This window comes from Notothenia rossii (genome assembly GCF_949606895.1).
Source record: "Notothenia rossii genome assembly, chromosome: 9".
Taxonomy (NCBI): Eukaryota; Metazoa; Chordata; class Actinopteri; order Perciformes; family Nototheniidae; genus Notothenia; species Notothenia rossii.
Genome location: NC_136907.1, coordinates 10,028,988 through 10,048,991, shown reverse-complemented (window position 1 = coordinate 10,048,991; position 20,004 = coordinate 10,028,988). Strand labels below are relative to the sequence as shown.

Sequence of the window (20,004 nt, the reverse complement as noted above, 5' to 3'; positions counted from 1 at the left end):
AGTTTGTGCACGAGATGGAAGGCTGACAGGCAGGTAGGCCATCCAGTTATTTTAGCCGGGCCGGTGATCAATATTTACATATTTATATTTTCAATATTTCATTATTTTTGTAAACTGCTGAGAAAATAAAGCTATAATAATAAGTTGATTTATATTTTGTATTAATATTCAGAACTTCCAAAACTTTTAAAGTAAAATACGTGCAGTGGAGTGAAAAGTACAATATGAATGATGTGTAAAACAAACAATGCTATCCTTAGCTATCTCATAATCTGTCATTAACGACGAATCATTCAACTATAATCCATAATCATTCATTCTAAAAAAGTATAGCCCTAAAATCAAAATAAACCCGAAATTGAATTCCCTTTATTACAAAGACCAACACTAGATGGCAGCTCTTACCCAGCTAAAACCCAATACAGTTTGTTTTTTTCACCTCTTTGCTCCTTCTTTCAAGATCTATGTTCATTTTGTCTAATGGGTTTTTCTCTTTCACAGTTTGTGACAAAGTACATTTTTTGTTGTTGTGGACAATTGTTTTTGACCCAGAGGTAAAAATATTAAAGAGGCAATGGTTTACAGACATAATGTTAAAAGGACATGTTACACTTGCCTTCAAAATGGTTTATTCCCAACTCTAACAGCTCTTCTACCTATCTATCTAATTTCATGTACTGCCAATTTACTAGTGAACATACCATAAGATTGGAGACCTAAATATAAATACACAGGATCATATTTTTTTATTCCAGGCAATGACAAATTACTGTAGGTAAAATCATCCATAACAGAATAAACATTCCTTACATTTACATTGTTCAGCATTTTTAAGTGTAACCAGAGATTCCAGTTCAATTTATTATTTGCTTTTAATTACCGAGCGTGCAGCCCTATATCCACGACATTATGGCTGTTAATGTACTCTGGCTATCTGGCTGAGCATGGTGGGCTCGTAGGATTGGATGTGTTCGGGCTGTTTAGAGATGGAGATGTAACTGATGCAGGAGAGTCTCTCTCTATCCGGCTGGAGTGGTGTGATCTCTGCCTGGAAGTGGATTGTGATGACTGGGCCTCTGGGTCTGGTATTTGCATGGCATTAAGATCCAGAATATGACCTGCATAAAAAGTGCAAAACAGAGTCATGTAAGAAGAATTGACTACAGGGCTGACCTTCTGACAAAAGAGTAGAGCTGAAACAATTAGTTAGTTTATAGAATAGTCTATTAACATAATATTATTTGGAAAGATAACTGATAACTCTGATAACCGATTAAGTCCTTTGACCAGATAATGCAAAGATTCATTAGTTTCAGATTCTCTAATGTTCTTTTGGTTAAGACTGTTTGCCAGTTTTTAAAGATCGGGGGAAATGTAACAGGCATTTGACACACTTTCCTGAGATGGCTAGGCCAAACATTTAATCACGAGAAAAATGTGCAACTTAATCAATGATGAAAATTGTAAACATCATGGACTTCTTCAAGTTAATTTTTAAAGAAGTTTTGAGACTGTGACAATTGTGTTGTGGCTCAATGGAGGGCAGATTCATTAGGACATTTGTATCCCGACAAAATTATCACCATCACATCTTGTACAGATACTCAAGGTAAACCAGAGGATCCTGATGACTTTGGGGTTAAGTTATCTTTTGTGGTATATGCTGATTAGCGACCATTAACATGCTAAACATTGGTGGTGTACAAGGTAAACAGCTTGCTAATGCTAATGCAGCATTAGAGAGAACAAGTGGTGACTGTTTTGTCTTGAGTCCACAAAGGTGTAAAACAGTGTCATGTCCTTTATTTACCAATTTGCAATGTGGTCTGATCCAGCATGTGGAGGTAAGGGAGGTAGATGTTGCTTGGTCCAGGAGGAGGGAAGCGCATTTTTCCATCGTCCAACACCACTCTCTGACCAAAAACACTTAGCTGAAGAAAATGGAGAAAGAGTGATTTTAAGCCTTTTGAATTCTGACTAGTAGAAGTATATAAATGCATGTTTGTGTATTTGTTTACCTGCTTTTTAAGTAGCTTCTGTGTCAGTTTGAGAAGTGTGATGCTCTGTACTCCTCTTAGGTCGCTGAGCAGCAGAGTGGCCCGAGCCAGAGTCAGGCTGGATCCTGGAGGCATCGATGTGTGTCCGGACAGCAGGGCCACTGCTTCCTACTCACATGCATTCAAAGAAACAACAGAGGAGTACTTTAAATACTTAAGACCAATACATTTGTGACACTTCATAGAAACAGCAGCAGGCGACAGAAAAAGACAGCAACTTCAGAAGAAATTCTAAATATGTACTAATCAATTAAAAATGCTTTCCTTTAAGTTTTATAATGGTCGGCTTACTGAGCAGTGCTTGATAGAATCCTAAGTGTCAATTGTCGCACATCACATAAAACAGGAGGCATTTGATATTCAGAGTTCCAAGAATGCTATCAAAATAACAAAGTACTTAAACATGTGGTCGTGATCGTATAGTGGGTAGTACTCCAGGTTGTGGCCGCAGCAACCCCCGTTTGGAATGTGGGTCACGGCAGGGTCCTTTGTTGTGGCTTTAACTTCCTTTGTCTCTATTAATCTTTAGAAATGGATGTTGTGGATCACAGGGCTAGTGGCGCAACGGATAACGCGTCTGACTACGGATCAGAAGATTCTAGGTTCAAATCCTGGCTAGCTCGTATTTTTTGGCAAGGAAATCACTTCAACAATACGTCCCTCCAACATCTTCATGATTAGTCACCAACTGCATTAATAACTCTGAACTCTATAATGTCAAGCATTCACAGCTTTCTTGGAGTCTAGGACTTGTTAGTGTTACTTGACAACTAAATTGGGCCCTGAAGGACAAAGTAAGTATTTTTAGTCACAATATTCAAAATCCCAACTCTGCTATAAGATCAATGAAGTGCGCGGTGAACCAAGTGGCCGTTTAGTATAGTGGTTCATACAAAATGTTGTCCCACAATAGTTTCACAGATAATGAATGAGCAACTGAGAACCATTTAATACAGGGGGTATAGCTCAGTGGTAGAGCATTTGACTGCAGATCAAGAGGTCCCTAGTTCAAATCTGGGTGCCCCCTACATAGTTTTTACCCGTGTGTAATGTTATATGTATACATGCAATGATGTGCAAATCAATTACAAAGCACGCAATGAACAGAGGGGATGTTATCATATAGTTAACCGTAATGTTTGTGTTGCCGCAACAACCCTATTTCGATGCCAGCTTTAATGTGGTTGCTTTACCTTCACTTATTTTTGCAATTTGTCGGTGTAACTTATGATATCACATAAGAAAACAATGTATCTGATTAAATGAGAGTAAATATGATATTCAGTCTTCCACTAATCTGTCATAACAAAGAACTCAGAAAAACATCTTGCCATATTATTGATACAGATGCCACAGGAAATTCACAGGGCTAGTGGCCCAACGGATAATGCCTGACTACGGATAGGAAGATTCTAGGTTCAAATACTGGCTAGCTCGGTTCTCTTTAGCCAGGAAATCACTTCAACATTACATCTCTCAAATATAAACATGAATAGTCATTATCCGCTTTCACACCAAATACTTTGCCGTACTTAGTTCCCAGAACTGGGGACCCCCATGTAACTAAGCGCCGATCGCGTTCACACCGGAATAAGTCCCCTGAGGGAAGATTACGCAAATGTTGATGTCACTTCTTCTTTTGCTTTGGCCACTCAGATAAACATGTTTTTCCCCTGCAGTCATTTCCCAGAGACTCTATAATCAACTGATAGCGGTTTTCCATAAGGGGGTATAGCTCATTGGTAGAGCATTTGACTGCAGATCAAGAGGTCCCCAGTTCAAATCTGGGTGCCCCCTACATAGTTTGAACCCATGTTTAATGTTATATGTATAGAAGCAATGAGGTGCTGATCAATTACAATGCACTCAATGAACAAATGGTCCGTTATCATATAGTTAACCGTACTGTCTGTGCTGCCGCAACAACCCTATTTCGATGCCAGCTTTAATGTTGTTGCTTTAACACTTTCTATCTTCACTTCTTTTTTGTAACTTGTCAGTGTAACTTATGACATCACATAAGAAAACAATGTAGATTAAATGAGAGGACATATAATATTCCGTCTTCCACCAATCGATCACAACACAGCACTCAGGAAAACATCTTGCAATACTGTTGACGCAGATACTAGAGGGATATCACAGGGCTAGTGGCGCAACGGATAACGCGTCTGACTACGGATCAGAAGATTCTAGGTTCAAATCCTGGCTAGCTCGGATGATTTAGAAAGGAAATCACTTCAACAATACATCTCTCTAACATCGTCATGATTAGGCAACAACTGCGTTAATAACTCTGAACTCTATAATGTCAAGCATTCACAACTTTCTTGCAGTCTTACGGCCCGTCCACACACAGGCATGAAACAAATCTTGATGCTGGGCGTGTCTGAAGCTTGGCGATTTCACGAGACCAACAACCAATCAGGAATCTCCCGGCCGCCCCCGGCATACAAAGCGAAGTAAACTGGATATAAACTCCCCAAACAGGTGAAAACCTACCAGTTTCACTAACTGTCTCTGCCACCTCCCTCCATGCCTGTTTCCTCCGGTTTAGGTCCCGGTAGGTGAACAGAGAGCAGTCGTAAAGGACCGGGACATTTCCTACAGCGACGATTAATTTATCCTCCATTTTATGACATATGGAAAAGACCTGCGCTATCTGCATACACGAGGTTTGATTGGCTAGCGCTTGTACTGGCGGGATTTGCATAAACGGGATTTGATTGGCTGATGCCAGCTTCGAAAGCATCGTGAGCATCAAAAGTTGAACATTGCTCAACTTTTGATGCTCACGATGCTTGCAAATCCATGCTCCGCTCCCCACAATGCAGTTCGGCGAAGATTAAAAATCTTCTACGTCACCCCATTCAAGTGAATAGGCGAAGCTTTGAAAGATTTTTTTCATGCCTGTGTGTGGAAGGGCCGTTATAGGAAGTGTTAGTGTTACTTGCTGATCTTCTGTAGTTCAAAAACTAAACTCTGCTATAAGATCAATGAAGTGCGCGGTGAACCAAGTGGCCGTTTAGTATAGTGGTTCATAAAAAATGTTGTCCTACAATAGTTTCACAGATACTCCATGTGCAACAGAAAACTATTTAATACAGGGGGTATAGCTCAGTGGTAGAGCATTTGACTGCAGATCAAGAGGTCCCTAGTTCAAATCTGGGTGCCCCCTACATAGTTTTTACCCGTGTGTAATGTTATATGTATACAAGCAATGATGTGCAAATCAATTACAAAGCACTCAATGAACAGAGGGGCAGTTATCATATAGTTAACCGTGCTGTCTGTGTTGCCGCAACAACCCTATTTCGACGCCAGCTTTAATGTGGTTGATTTACCTTCACTTATTTTTGCAATTTGTCAGTGTAACTTATTATATCACATAAGAAAACAATGTAGATTAAATGAGAGTAAATATGATATTCAGTCTTCCACTAATCCAGTGGTTCTCGAAGTGGGGGGCGCGCCCCCCCTGGGGGGCGCAGAGGTATGCCAGGGGGGGAGCGAGAGACCAGGAGGAAAAATGGTTATAAAAAACAATTAAAAAAAAGATCAAAATTTGAAAAATTATTGATTCAAAAATAATATGACGCAGTGCTGTACTATTACGTCTGGGTCTCTGTGTTTCATTAAAGCTCGGCTCTGTGTGTGTGTGTGTGTGGAACGAGCCATTTTGTGTGCGCGAGCGAGAGAGAGAGAGAGAGAGAGAGCGCACCGGTACTGGAGATCGTTGTTGTTAGCTTCTGGTGCTAGCGAGCTACGCTAACGGATATAAGGAGTTTTTTCAACAACAAAGTGGAGGAGAGTCCTCTCCTGTTAGACTGAGAGACTCAGTGAACTAAAGGACTCTCAGTGTTATCCAGAGGCGCGGGAAGGTATTTTGAGTGGGGGTGCTGAGGTGCTGGACTCCAGTGAACACTATTACGGGCACTATAGAGCACGCACAAAAAAACTCCCCACACGCAAACACACAGTAAACCCGCGACTGTTACAATGAAGGCTCGATAATCAGCTCACGGCATATAGGCAGGGGTAAAGTGCTATTTGTTACGAGTGGGGAGCGGACCTCACCTCCTCTAGGGGGGTCCGGGGGGATGCTCCCCCGGGAAGATTATTTTTAAATATTGAAGTTAAAAGCATCAATCTGGTGCACTTTGAGAGCAACATTAAGAGATCTATGGATACATCTCTCAACACCCAGATGAAACACAACTGTAAGCAGATGTTCTTTTTCTTTATGGATATTTTACAAATCACTCCCCTTTCAAACTGTATTCTTGTTTTACTGCCATATAGTATTTTATAACTGTTTTTCCTTTATTCTCTTGTTTTTTTTTATAACTATAATGATCATATGAAGGTGTGCCGCGGAAATAATCTTTTGAATAATTTTTGACCAAACCGTTTGAGACCCATTGAGATAACTTAGACTAAAGTTAACTATCTAAACACTCAGAAAGTTATTTAGCTCACCTGAGCCTCTCAGTCTGAGAGGAGAGCTCTCCTCCAGCTTGTTGTGGAACAAACAGCTCCGTATGTCCGTTAGTGCAGCTAGCTAACCAGATGCTAACAACACGGTCCCTGCTGCTGGCACCGGTACCTCTCTCTCTCCCCCTCTCTCACACACACTAAATGCGCTATTTCCGCACACACACAGAGCCGCGAGCTTGAATGAAACAAGCACACTTTTATTTCCATGCAACTCTCTGATTGGTCTGGTGTCTTGCCTCTGTTGTATTTACTGAACACGGGAAATTACATTCCTGCCGTCCTTTCTAGTGTCTTGATGAGGTTCACGTAAAGCACGGTTAATGTATTATATTATTGAGGTAGAATTGTCCGGGGCTACAGAAAAAACATTCGGGGCAGGCCAAAATATTATTTTACCAACAATGTGGAATTTATTGGCTACATATTACACAGATTATGCACAGCGGGAGCAGCAATAACCGTCAAATAATAATTCAGACAGGGGAGCTCCGCACCCCCTGCCTGCCGCTAGGGGGTGCTGCAGCGCCCTCAGCACCCCCCTTCCCGCGCCCATGGTGTTATCTCAGTGGGTCTCAAACGTTTTGGTAACCATTAATGTAAACAATTATTTCCGAGGCACGCGTTTATATGATCATTATAGTTATACAAAAATAAGAGAATAAATGAAAAACAGGTATGAAATACTATATGACAGTAAAACAAGAATACAGTTTAAAAGGGTGATTTGTAAAATATCCATAAAGAAAAAGTAAATCTGTTTACAGTTCTGTTTCATATGGGTGTTGAGAGAGGTATCCATAGATCTCTTCATGTTGCTCTCAAAGTGCACCAGATTGATGCTTTTAACTTCAACATTTAAAAATAAATCTTCCCGGGGGAGCTTGCCCCCGGACCCCCCTTTGTGAGGTCCATACACCACCTACAAAAATAGCACTTTACCCCTGCTTACACCTATATGCCGTGAGCTGATTATCGAGCCTTCATTGTAACTGTCACTGTATATGCGTGGGGATTGTTGCAGTAGAAAATTCCACTGTAGCGACCGGTACATTAATGGGAAACCCTAAATGTTTGAGCACCCTCTATGAAACGTCAAGCTATCCCACAGCACCCCCAAAATAAATCTCTGGTGCCGCCACTGAGCCTCACTATTTGTGTTGGGGGGGCCCGACTTTTTGTTTTTCTCCAAAGGGGGGGCCTGACAGAAAAAGTTTGAGAACCACTGCACTAATATGTCATAACATAGAACTCAGAAAAACATCTTGCCATAATGTTGACACAGATACAACAGGGAATTCACAGGGCTAGTGGTGCAACGGATAACGCGTCTGACTACGGATCAGAAGATTCTAGATTCACATCCTGGATAGCTTGGTTAACTTTAGCCAGGAAATCACTTCAACAGTACATCTCTCCAACGTAAACATGAATAGTCATTAGCCGCTTTCACACCAAATACTTTTCCGTACTTAGTTCCCAGCACTTACACTGAACAAAAATATAAACACAACACTTTTGTTTTTGCTCCCATTTTTCATGAGATGAACTCAAAGATCTAAAACATTTTCTATATACACAAAATAACCATTTCTCTCAAATATTGTTCACAAATCTGAAAAAATCTGTGATAGTGAGCACTTCTCCTTTGCCGAGAGAATCCATCCCACCTCACAGGTGTGGCAGATCAAGATGCAGATTAGACAGCATGATTATTGCACAGGTGTGCCTTAGGCTGGCCACAATAAAAGGCCACTCTGAAACGTGCAGTTTTGCTTTATTGGGGGGGTCTGGGGGGGTCCGAAAACCAGTCAGGTTTAACCCTAACCCTAACCCTAACCCTAACATGTCACCCATTGAGCATGTTTGGGATGCTCTGGATCGGCGTATACGACAGCGTGTTCCAGTTCCTGCCAATATCCAGCAACTTCGCACAGCAATTGAAGAGGAGTGGATCAACATTCCACAGGCCACAATCAACAACCTGATCAACTCTATGCGAAGGAGATGGGTGACATGTTAGGGTTAGGGTTAGGGTTAAACCTGACTGGTTTTCGGACCCCCCCAGACCCCCCCAATAAAGCAAAACTGCACGTTTCAGAGTTGCCTTTTATTGTGGCCAGCCTAAGGCACACGTGTGCAATAATCATGCTGTCTAATCAGCATCTTGATATGCCACACCTGTGAGGTGGGATGGATTCTCTCGGCAAAGGAGAAGTGCTCACTATCACAGATTTTTTCAGATTTGTGAACAATATTTGAGAGAAATGGTTATTTTTTGTATATAGAACATGTTTTAGATCTTTGAGTTCATCTCATGAAAAATGGGAGCAAAAACAAAAGTGTGCGTTTATATTTTTGTTCAGTGTAGTTCCCAGCACTGAGAACCCCCATGGAGCTAAGCGCCGATCGTGTTCACACCGGAATAAGTTCCCTGAGGGAAGATAACGCAAATGAAGCTGTTGACTTCACTTCTTCTACTTCTGCTTTGGGTTTACTGGCAGGCAGCAAACAACTTCACGGCGTATACTGCCACCCGAAGTCCCCGGAGTTGGGGTAAATCGCCAGAACCCCGACACTTCCTCATCACTCCACCGCTCCAATGTTTTTTTTGTGTTGCCACAAGTTATTCCCTCTCCGTTGGTGCGTGGGGCTAATGCTAATAATGCTAATGCCAGCAAATACAATGGCGGCTTCGAAAAACTTTTCCGAGTTTTACGGGGCGTAGTTTGCAATTCGCCCAGCCAATCAGAAATTTGAACTTTTTTCTCCCCAGGAAAGTACCTGCTCTCTAGCAGGCACTAAAAAGGGGGTAAAAGTTCTCATGAACTAAGTTTTCTTTTTGGTGTGAACGCAAAATCCCAGGAACTATCGGAACTAAACGGGAAAAGTACGGGGAAAGTACTCCAGTGTGAAACCAACTGCATAAATAACCCTGAACCCTATAATGTCAAGCATTCCCAGCATTCATGGAAGCTTGTAGGACTTTTTAGAATTACTTGCTGATCATCTGTTTTTTCAAAAACAAAATTCGGCCCTGAATGACAAAATCCTTTAAAGTATGTTGTCACACAATATTAAAGTTCCAACTCTGCTATAAGAATGAAGTGCTTGTGGCCGTTTCAGTATAGTGGTTAGTACTCAGCGTTGTGGCCACACAGATAAACATGTTTTTCCACTGCAGTCATTTCCCAGAGACTCTATAATCAACTGATAGCAGGTTACCGGAGGGGGTATAGCTCAGTGGTAGAGCATTTGACTGCAGATCAAGAGGTCCCCAGTTCAAATCTGGGTGCCCCCTACATAGTTTGAACCAGTGTTTAATGTTATATGTATACAAGCAATGAAGTGCAAATCAATTACAAAGCACTCAATGAACAAATGGTCCGTTATCATATAGTTAACCGTACTGTCTGTGCTGCCGCAACAACCCTATTTCGATGCCAGCTTTAATGTTGTTGCTTTAACACTTTCTATCTTCACTTCTTTTTTGAAACTTGTCAGTGTAACTTATGACATCACATAAGAAAACAATGTAGATTAGATGAGAGGAAATATAATATTCAGTCTTCCACCAATCTTTCACAGCACAGAACTCAGAAAAAGATCTTGCAATACTGTTGACGCAGATAGTAGAGGGAAATCACAGGGCGCAATGGATAACGCGTCTGACTGCGGATCAGGAAGACTCTAGGTTCAAATCCTGGCTAGCTCGGATGTTTTAGCAAGGAAATCACTTCAACAATACATCTCTCCAACATATAAATGAATAGTCATTGAACATCTGGTACTATGGTTTGATGGGCTTTCACCAACTGCATAAATAACCCTGAACCCTGTAATGTCAAGCATTCCCAGCATTCATGGAAGCTCGTAGGACTTTTTAGAATGACTTGCTAATCATCTGTTTTTTCAAAAACCAAATTCGGCCCTGAATGACAAAATCCTTGAAAGTATGTTGTCATGGCAATTGTAGTGTTCCAATGTCCTATATCCTTTTGCCATTACTACACAGGAGGGTTGGAGAGTGATCCAGACTCAGACACAAACAGATGAATTTCCTGTCCTTTGGTGCAGTTTATAATGATGTTTTATTTAGCGTTTACATACCAAGGTTTAATTACAGTCAGTAGTTGTGGTGAGCATCTGCCGGGCTGGTGAAATCGGTATGCTCTCTTCCTCCTGTGTCCCGACCTTTCCTGTCACTTATGACCCCTTTTATACAACCGGTGCAGCTAAACCCCGCCACCAAGTGTTCAAAATAGTATTGCACTATACATATCAATTAAATAAACTGACATGCCATCAACACCCATAAAATGGCTCCTACATATGTTGTCACACAATATTAAAGTTCCAACTCTGCTATAAGAATGAAGCGCTTGTGGCCGTTTCAATATAGTGGTTAGTACTCAGCGTTGTGGCCACTCAGATAAACATGTTTTTCCCCTGCAGTCATTTCCCAGAGACTCTATAATCAACTGATAGCAGGTTACCAGAGGGGGTATAGCTCAGTGGTAGAGCATTTGACTGCAGATCAAGAGGTCCCCAGTTCAACTCTGGGTGCCCCCTACATAGTTTGTACCTGTGTTTAATGTTATATGTATAGAAGCAATGATGTGCAAATCAATTACAAAGCACTCAATGAACAAATGGGCCGTTATCATATAGTTAACCGTACTGTCTGTGCTGCCGCAACAACCCTATTTTGTTGTTGCTTTAACTCGCTCTATCTTCTCTTCTGTTTTGTAACTTGTCAGTGTAACTTATGACATCACATAAAAAAACAATGTAGATTAAATGAGAGGAAATATAATATTCAGTCTTCCACCAATCTATCACAACACAGAACTCAGAAAAACATCTTGCCATAATGTTGACGCAGATACTACAGGGAAATCACAGGGCTAGTGGCGCAACGGATAACGCGTCTGACTACGGATCAGAAGATTCTAGGTTCAAATCCTGGCTAGCTCGGATGTTTTAGCAAGGAAATCACTTCAACAATAAATCTCTCCAACATCTTCATGATTAGTCACCAACTGCGTTAATAACTCTGAACTCTCTAATGTCAAGCATTCACAGCTTTCTTGGAGTCTTATAGTACTTGTTAGTGTTACTTGCTGATCTTCTGTAGTTCAAAAACTAAATTGGGCCCTGAACGACAAAGTAAGTATTTGTTGTCACAATATTCAAAATCCCAACTCTGCTATAAGATCAATGAAGTGCGCGGTGAACCAAGTGGCCGTTTAGTATAGTGGTTCATACAAAATGTTGTCCTACAATAGTTTCACAGATACTGAATGTGCAACTGAAAACTATTTAATACAGGGGGTATAGCTCAGTGGTAGAGCATTTGACTGCAGATCAAGAGGTCCCTAGTTCAAATCTGGGTGCCCCCTACATAGTTTTTACCCGTGTTTAATGTTATATGTATACAAGCAATGATGTGCAAATCAATTACAAAGCACTCAATGAACAGAGGGGCTGTTATCATACAGTTAACCGTAATGTCTGTGTTGCCGCAACAACCCTATTTTGAAAGCCAGCTTTAATGTTGTTGCTTTACCTTCACTTATTTTTGCAATTTGTCAGTGTAACTGATGATATCACATAAGAAAAGTAGATTAAATGAGAGTAAATATGAAATTCAGTCCTCCACCAATCTGTCATAACACAGAACTCAGACAAACATCTTGCCATGCTGTTGACACAGACACCACAGTGAACTCACAGGGCTAGTGGCGCAACGGATAACGCGTCTGACTACGGATCAGAAGATTCTAGGTTCAAATCCTGGCTAGCTCTGTTCCCTTTAGCCAGGAAATTGCTTCAACATTACATCTCTCCAACATATAAATGAAAAGTCAATGAACATCTGGTACTATGGGTTAATGGGCTTTCACCAACTGCATAAATAACCCTGAACCCTGTAATGTCAAGCATTCCCAGCGTTCATGGATCTTCTAGGACTTTTTAGAATGACTTGCTAATCATCTGTTTCGGACTTCCTCACACACACACTCAATCTTTTCTCAGCTGCAGCTCCGCCGATTTCTCCTCCCTGAGACGACGGGACGCGGCGAGGCTGTGAGTCGGTGTGTGAGCACACACACAAACTCCCAGCCAGGCTGCGTGTGTGTGTGTGTGTGTGTGTGTGTGTGTGTGTGTGTGTGTGTGTTCAGGCTGGTTTTGGGCTGGGTTTCGCTGTGTCTCGCAGAAGGCCACTGGGCTCATAGGGAGGGGGGGGGCAGGAGCTCCAACAAGCCGTTTAGGACAGAGAGTGAATACACATACTATACAGAGATGCTGTATGAGAAACCAATGTGATTTTGGAAAATTGCACAATATAAATATATTCTAGTAGACCTCAACAATGGAATTATGATCAGTAGAAATGGCCAAGACATGGGACCTTTAATGCTGGGCTTTCACCAACTGCATAAATACCTCCGTTTCAGTATAGTGGTTAGTACTCAGCGTTGTGGCCACACAGATAAACATGTTTTTCCCCTGGAGTCATTTCCCAGAGAAAGTCTAATCAACTGATAGCAGGTTACGAGAGGGGGTATAGCTCAGTGGTAGAGCATTTTACTACAGATCAAGAGGTCCCCAGTTCAAATCTGGGTGCCGCCTATTTAACTTTACTTGTTTTCAAATGATGTGTTAGGTTTTCAGGTCAGGCTATGAGATCCAATAACAAAGATGTCAAGTGGCTTTTACCGGAGTGTCTTTAGTACTTGGAATCCCCGTTCAAATCCAGATCACAGCAGCAGTTATAGGTGTTTAACCCACTTGTTACATTACATGCTTCATAATTTTATATTTTTCTCTTTTCTTTTGTTTGAAAATAGAAAATGACAAAAAGGTGTGTGTGTTTGTACCTGCAACATAGCCATGCTGTCATCGGTCTTGCCTCTCTTTGCTTTCAGTTCTGCACCTTCCACCATCAAAAGGGCTTGAATATCAATGTCTCCCCACAGTGCACATTCATCAAGACCCTCCTGTAACAGCCGAGACGCCTCCTCATTGATGTTTTTACCTTGAAAAAAACAATACCGACAACATGTTAATATGCATAACCACACAGATTCCTCTTACTAACTCCAGCTATTGAAGTACAGTTTTATACACATAAGTTACCCAAATTGAAGTAGTTGATAATACTATGCATTTCAATCTTTGAATGCTCAAATCTTCATATACCAATACCCTACCAAAAGTGAAACTGTTAGAAGTGAGGTAAAAATGTCCCCCAATGATTTTTTTATTACATAAAAGGGAAGATCACTTTTCAGTTTGACATAAGTAATCTATGCAATGTTAACCCAAGCCTGCAATACATGACTCACCAAAAGAAAGTACAGAGCAACACATGAACAGACCTGGCAACGGGGCAGCAGTGCCAGGGATGTGTGACGTGAGGCTGCGGACCAGAGCCAGGCGGCAGCGCAGCCACAGAGGGGGTCCAACTCTCTCACTGGCCCCCACTGCTGTAGGGGAGTCTGCATGCTGTGTGTGTGAAACACTGCAATCCTGAGTAACCTGTGTAGACGGACAGTATATTACACACATACAGTATGAGCACATATACAGACACCAAGTAAAATCAATCACCATTGAAGTGACCCAGTTTGGCTGTGTGCATACTTTATATGCAAATATGGAAACATTACATTATCACTTTGTAGCTGCTAACAAATTCTAGAGGTAGCATTCATTCACATTCAGGGTTTCATTGCTTCTTTTGGTTGTAATGTTGTCATTCTCTGTAATGTTTACGGGACGCACCTATATAAGGATTTCGTATGTTGCGTTTTGTGAAATGATTTGATTCTGCAACTCATTTTTATAAACACAATACCCGTTCACTCCCAGTCCTGGTGTGCAGTCTGTCAGACGCAGGTTTCTGAGAGCCATGTTCGATTCCTTTCAGGATTACAGGAGACGTCAGCAGCAGCATAAAGGAGGAAATTGCCACCTCAGAACTGGAAGAGTACATTAAAATGGTTAGGATAGTCAGGAAATACTGCTCCTTTGTTGTGGCTTCCACTTACTTTGGTTTTACCTCACTTTACTTCTCAAGCAGATTCTTTAATACATTTTACAAGGCTAGTTGAGCAACGGATGATGCGTCCGACTACGGACCAGAAGATTCTAGATTCAGATCTTCCTTAAGCCAGGAAATACACACATACGCATGTGAGCACACACAGCACACAACATACCTATCTGCAGCATTGCCTTGCTGCAGGTACAGGCTGGCCTTCAGAAGTTTGGACTCTATCGTCAGCTCCAGGATCTCCATTTCGCTACAGGACAGAGAGCTCAGTTGCTGTGAGATGGAGTGCAACCAGGAAGACGCTACTTCTAGCAAAAGGAACTACAACAGAGAAGAATACAAATATGAGTGAGTTCACACAAAAAAGATTAAAAAAATAGCTCCATATTTAGGGTAAGGTGCCAAGAATAAAACAACACAAAGTTGAAATAACATTAAGTCTTACCTTCATCGTTTCTGGAGTTAGCTTTTCCTTTTTGGAATGAAAGGTCAAGACTTTTGGCTCTTCTGTCTTCAGACTGGAGTCCTCAGTGTCCACTGTGGGATATAACAAAAAGTGTTTCTGAAGTGAATTACCTACCCCACCTATAAGTTGAAATGAAACTAACTGATTTCAATGCAATCCAGTGTGACATTTGACATGATCCCGATAATAATTTCAAAATAAATAAGAGACAGGACAAAGTAGTCGTGCTCGCAGACCTGGAGCAGGAGGGCCATGCAAGGTGTCACTGAGTGCCAGGACTAGTTGAGTGCGAGCAAGTTTGAATCTGAGGCACAATGTGGATCCATACAGCGTGCTGATCTCTGGAGTAAATTTACAGTTTATGAATTCCTCCAAAGCCTAACCCAAAAACAAAAAGCAAACACATTTGGTAATTTCTCGAATATATTTTTGAGAAAGGAACAGAGTGACAGGTTGATATACATATGCTTACAACTGCTAGATGTAACATTGTATGTGTCTATACGAGTGTGTGGCGCACACAGATAGAGCCTTAGAGTTGGGATCAGGGGGTCACAGGTTCAAACCCCACTGCAGTCAGCATGTCGTTGTGTCCCTGGGCAAGACACTTCACCCCAAATTGCTCCTGTGGGGATTGCCTACAGTATTGAGTATGTAAGTTGCTTTGGATAAAAGCGTCTAACAGGTAACATGCAATGTGTTTGGCTTATTTGGACTGCTGTTTTCTAATATGTCAGGAAGACCAAAGGTTGCGATGTTATATTATATAAAGGGAGGAATTTGCACCTGGACCATGCAAACTGTGACAATTCATTTAAATCATGATTTATGATACCATTCTTCCACCCTTAACAACGTAAGTCCTATTTTAAATTCTAAATACTTCCAAAATCGATAGAAATCCCACGTAAAAAGTACCTCAGAATTGTCCAGGAGAGACTTGTTGCTGTAGAACGTCTTCACAAGCTGTAAAATGAGCACAATTTCAAATTTCTATAAAACAATGGTACATATAAAATACATAACGATGCTTACAATAATTAGACATATTTTTGGAAGATTGGAACATTGTAAGTAAAAGTATACATAAAATATGATACAGAGATGCTATGTATACTAAAACAGAGAAAAGGCACAGAGGCAGAGTGTGTGTTTTTACTTGGAGATTGTCTCTGGTTATAAAGTGTGCATGAGGCAGAAGGATCCCGGTTCCTTGTGTGATCTGAGCTGCCTCCTTTACAGCTTCAGTGAACAGACACAGTTGAGTTAGGGCACGCATCTGCAGAAACACAAACCCAGACTGAGAACTCTATCACAACCATTACAAGAACACATTATAAATAAACATCAATATGTAAGTAGAGAGGACAACAATAATGCTGACCTTTAGTATTTTGCCCTCAATAGTGCGCTGGACATCTCTGCACACAGACCCAACCAAATGAAGGTAAAGGGCTAGTATGGGCAGAAGCTGAAATTAGAAACCAAATTGAAGTCACTGTTTTGAGAACAGCAGTTCTAAATGAGGATAGACAGTCAGTGTTTGTTTGTGTACCGTGATGTAGTGGCCTGTGGTGTAGAGCCAGTGGCAGAGGAAGTTCAGGCTGGTTACAGTGGAGCCCAGGGGAACCCTGTGAGGCTCAGAGAAAAGGTCCGCTCCAGGGAGCAGTTCCTCTCCGATGCTGTGAAAAGCGTACTGGAGGTCGGCCTGGGGCTGAGCCAGGGAGCAACACAGCACACACTAGGGAGGTAGATCACACATGTACACACATCCTTTACTCAAGTAGAAGTACAGATACTCGTGTTTAAAAATACTCTGGTAAAAGTAGAAGTACTGACTAAACTTCTTTACTCAAGTAAAAGTAAAGAAGTATTGGCTTCGAAATGTACTTAAGTAAAAAGTACCCATAACTACCAGCTGTTTTAAAGAGTAACTGACCTCACTTTATATTAATAGAATATTAAACATGTTTTAAACATGTATATTTCTAAGAATGTCCACTTTTTCTAATTTTTCTTAGAATTTCAAATTTTTCGACTTTCAGAATTTTCAAAAAGTCGATTTTTTCTAAGAATGTCCACTTTTTCAAAATGTTCTCAGAATTTCAAACTTTTTCAATTTTTCTTAGAATTTCGACTTTTTCGAATATTTCTTAGAATTTCGACTTTTTCGAATATTTCTCAGAATTTCAACTTTTTTGAATTCTTCTTAGATTTTCAACCTTTTAGAATATTTCTCAGAATTTCAACCTTTTTCAATTTTTCTTAGAATTTCAACCTTTTTCGAATTTTTCTCAGAATTTCAACCTTTTTCAATTTTTCTCAGAATTTCAACCTTTTCGATTTTTTTCTCAGAATTTCAACTTTTTAGAATTTTTCTTAGAATTTCAACCTTTTAGAATATTTCAAATTTCGACATTTTAGAGAGATAATCAACCTTAGAAATAAGATACAACTTTATTTATCCCGAAGGAAATTCCTGTGCCAGGGTTACAAAAGATTCACTCCAACGAAAATTATAATAACAATAATAATACAAATGTACACTAACAGTGCAGTTATAGAGTAAATTAAACAAGAAACAAAGATGGACAAATAATGACTGTAAGAAACTGAACAGAGAGTACATCCTCTGGAATTATTACCTTAAAGAGGTGTGCAGACATGAGACAGCAATTCGTACGCTGGCTGATATCAGCAGCACTTAAGATGTACCTGTAGATCAAAACACATCGCTCAGAAGATGGAATATGTTACAGATATATTTTTGCAACACACAAACACATTTAACCAATGATGACACTTATGAGACATACTGTGCAATCTTAGCAGTTAGCACAGCAGCCTGTAGACATCCCCAAATGCCAGCCTGGTTCAGGGTTTGCTGCAGGGAGCCACCCTGAACTGACACGCCATCCCATTTCTCTACAGCACCAGAGCTCTGTAAGGCACAGTCTACAGCTTTACTCCAGTATGCGTGTGCTGCCCTGGAGATAAAACACAGGCAGGGGGGAAATTATCACGAGAATGAAAGGACTATCATGAAACGTACATACTTTGGTAAAAGCATACAACAATACTGTACACAACCCAGCTGACAGATTGTTACCGTGTGTTTCCATTGTAGAACTGTAGGTTTCCCATTTCATGCAGCGCCAGAACTCTGAGGGATTCATGATTGTTGGCCTGGAGATACTCTGGAAAGAAGTTGGATCAAGATGGGGATGAAGGTTAGACTTTTAGGACCCTGACACACTGAAAAAATTAAACATTGACTCTAATTAAATGTATTGTATCAATAGGTTCCACATAATTGTATTAGGTTAGTTTAAAGCAATTATATTAAGTTGAACCTAATACATTTAATTAAAGTCAACGCTTTCGTTTTTTTAGTGCAAACTTCATATAGATAATACACAATATAATGATGTCATGCAGTCTGCTATTACTCTATTTAAGACATCTAACTCACGATCACTATCCACCTTGTCAATATATGCCCTCTGTCTTGTAAGGTTTGCTTTAGAAGTATTTTTGCGCTCTTACTAATGGAGGCGGAGTATGCAGCACAGACTGTGGGCATGTGGTCAGGGCTGATGGGGAGGCTGTAGAGAGCATTTGGGGAACTGTAGTCCTCCTCGGTCAGGTTGCAAGGTTGTATGTCTGGAGACGGCTTAGGAATGAAATCAACCAGGCTTGTAGAATGGCTGAGAGTTCTGCTCTGACACTGCTGCAACTGTGCCGTAAAGCCTGGAGAGACACGAACAAAACAGTGAGGGGTTTCAAACAGTTGTTGCGTGACTATGTATTGTATGTCCAATCATTCAGCAATGAACTCACAGGGCTTTGTGTATGCAAGGAGCTGCAGCAGTAAGGAGCGACTATGCTGGAAGACCTGAAGACAGTGTGGTCTTTTCTCCAGGGCTTGACGGAAACAGCTCAGTGTGTCCTCTACATCCAGAGGGACGCACACAAGGGACATGGAGTAATGTATCTCTGCACCTTAGACACGGAACATATATGCATTCATCATTTCCTGCTCTGTGTAAAATGTTGGTAATTTTAAACCACTCAAATGTAGAATTTAGTTATTTAGTTATTCAAGTTACTATATAAGTTAAGTTGGAAGCAATAATATTAAAGGTAGGGTAGGTGAGAATGGAGAAACCAGCTCGAGTGCGCTAGAATTTGAAATTATGCAGCCGAAAAAAACCTGCCCCTTCCTTCAGACTTCCTTACAGAGCCCCTCCTCCAACACACACGAACGTGCACATGACCAATGAGGGCACGAGATAAGTTTGTGCACGAGATGGAAGGCTGACAGGCAGGTAGGCCATCCAGTTATTCTTTTTGCTTTTTACAGTACTACGGCTTCCACAGATGACATTTTTTATGTATTTATTGTCAAAGCATTTAATATATTCATTGCTATCGGGATGTTAAGAACATTCCATGGAATATAACAAAAAGTGTTTCTGAAGTGAATTACCTACCCCACCTTTAAGTTGAACCTAATATTTGAACAGGCAATATTATAACATACTACAAACAATTGTTTATATTGTTAAAGTATCTCGACATGACCTAACATGAGGGTGGCTTTAAACCTTTAAGGTCGGCTGTGTCTTGAGGACTTGAGTTAGTGAGTTTTCTTTGAATTGGTGTTTGCTGAGCAGGGTGAGGGCTCCCCCCTATGAGCAGCTGGGAGTCTGCGTAGCTTCTGTATGTTACCTGAAATATAGAAAAGTTAGCAACACAAATGCATATGTACAGTATACACACAAGTGTGTGAAATGATGTGAAAACACATGATGTGAAAATGTTTCTAGTGGTGCTGAATGATAACGGTATCATTAGATTTCACGTAAAGCAAACAAAAAAAGGAAATGCTATAAAATAATTAGGGAATTAACATTATTATGCAA

General features: G+C 40.7%; 1 protein-coding gene across 4 annotated transcripts in view; it reads right to left on the bottom strand.

Moving 5' to 3' along the window:
• Positions 1-645: 645 nt before the first annotated feature.
• cfap54 (cilia and flagella associated 54) overlaps positions 646-20,004 on the bottom strand; it is a 35,737-nt gene continuing 16,378 nt past the window's right edge. For 3 of the 4 annotated variants that reach the window (XM_079647415.1, XM_079647416.1, XM_079647418.1), the window contains exons 39-57: positions 19,687-19,810; positions 18,920-19,081; positions 18,626-18,829; positions 18,189-18,276; positions 17,896-18,066; positions 17,725-17,794; positions 16,635-16,820; positions 16,464-16,550; positions 16,239-16,358; positions 15,998-16,045; positions 15,316-15,457; positions 15,059-15,150; positions 14,780-14,934; positions 14,416-14,539; positions 13,937-14,096; positions 13,436-13,593; positions 2,019-2,165; positions 1,811-1,931; positions 647-1,118 (exon numbers count right to left, since the gene is read on the bottom strand). In XM_079647415.1, the coding sequence (XP_079503541.1) occupies positions 931-1,118; positions 1,811-1,931; positions 2,019-2,165; positions 13,436-13,593; positions 13,937-14,096; positions 14,416-14,539; positions 14,780-14,934; positions 15,059-15,150; positions 15,316-15,457; positions 15,998-16,045; positions 16,239-16,358; positions 16,464-16,550; positions 16,635-16,820; positions 17,725-17,794; positions 17,896-18,066; positions 18,189-18,276; positions 18,626-18,829; positions 18,920-19,081; positions 19,687-19,810 (2,547 nt within the window). In that variant the 3' untranslated portion in view covers positions 647-930. Of the gene's footprint in view, positions 1,119-1,810; positions 1,932-2,018; positions 2,166-13,435; positions 13,594-13,936; positions 14,097-14,415; positions 14,540-14,779; positions 14,935-15,058; positions 15,151-15,315; positions 15,458-15,997; positions 16,046-16,238; positions 16,359-16,463; positions 16,551-16,634; positions 16,821-17,724; positions 17,795-17,895; positions 18,067-18,188; positions 18,277-18,625; positions 18,830-18,919; positions 19,082-19,686; positions 19,811-20,004 lie in introns of all 4 variants that reach the window. The other variant, XM_079647417.1, reaches the window with a different exon arrangement.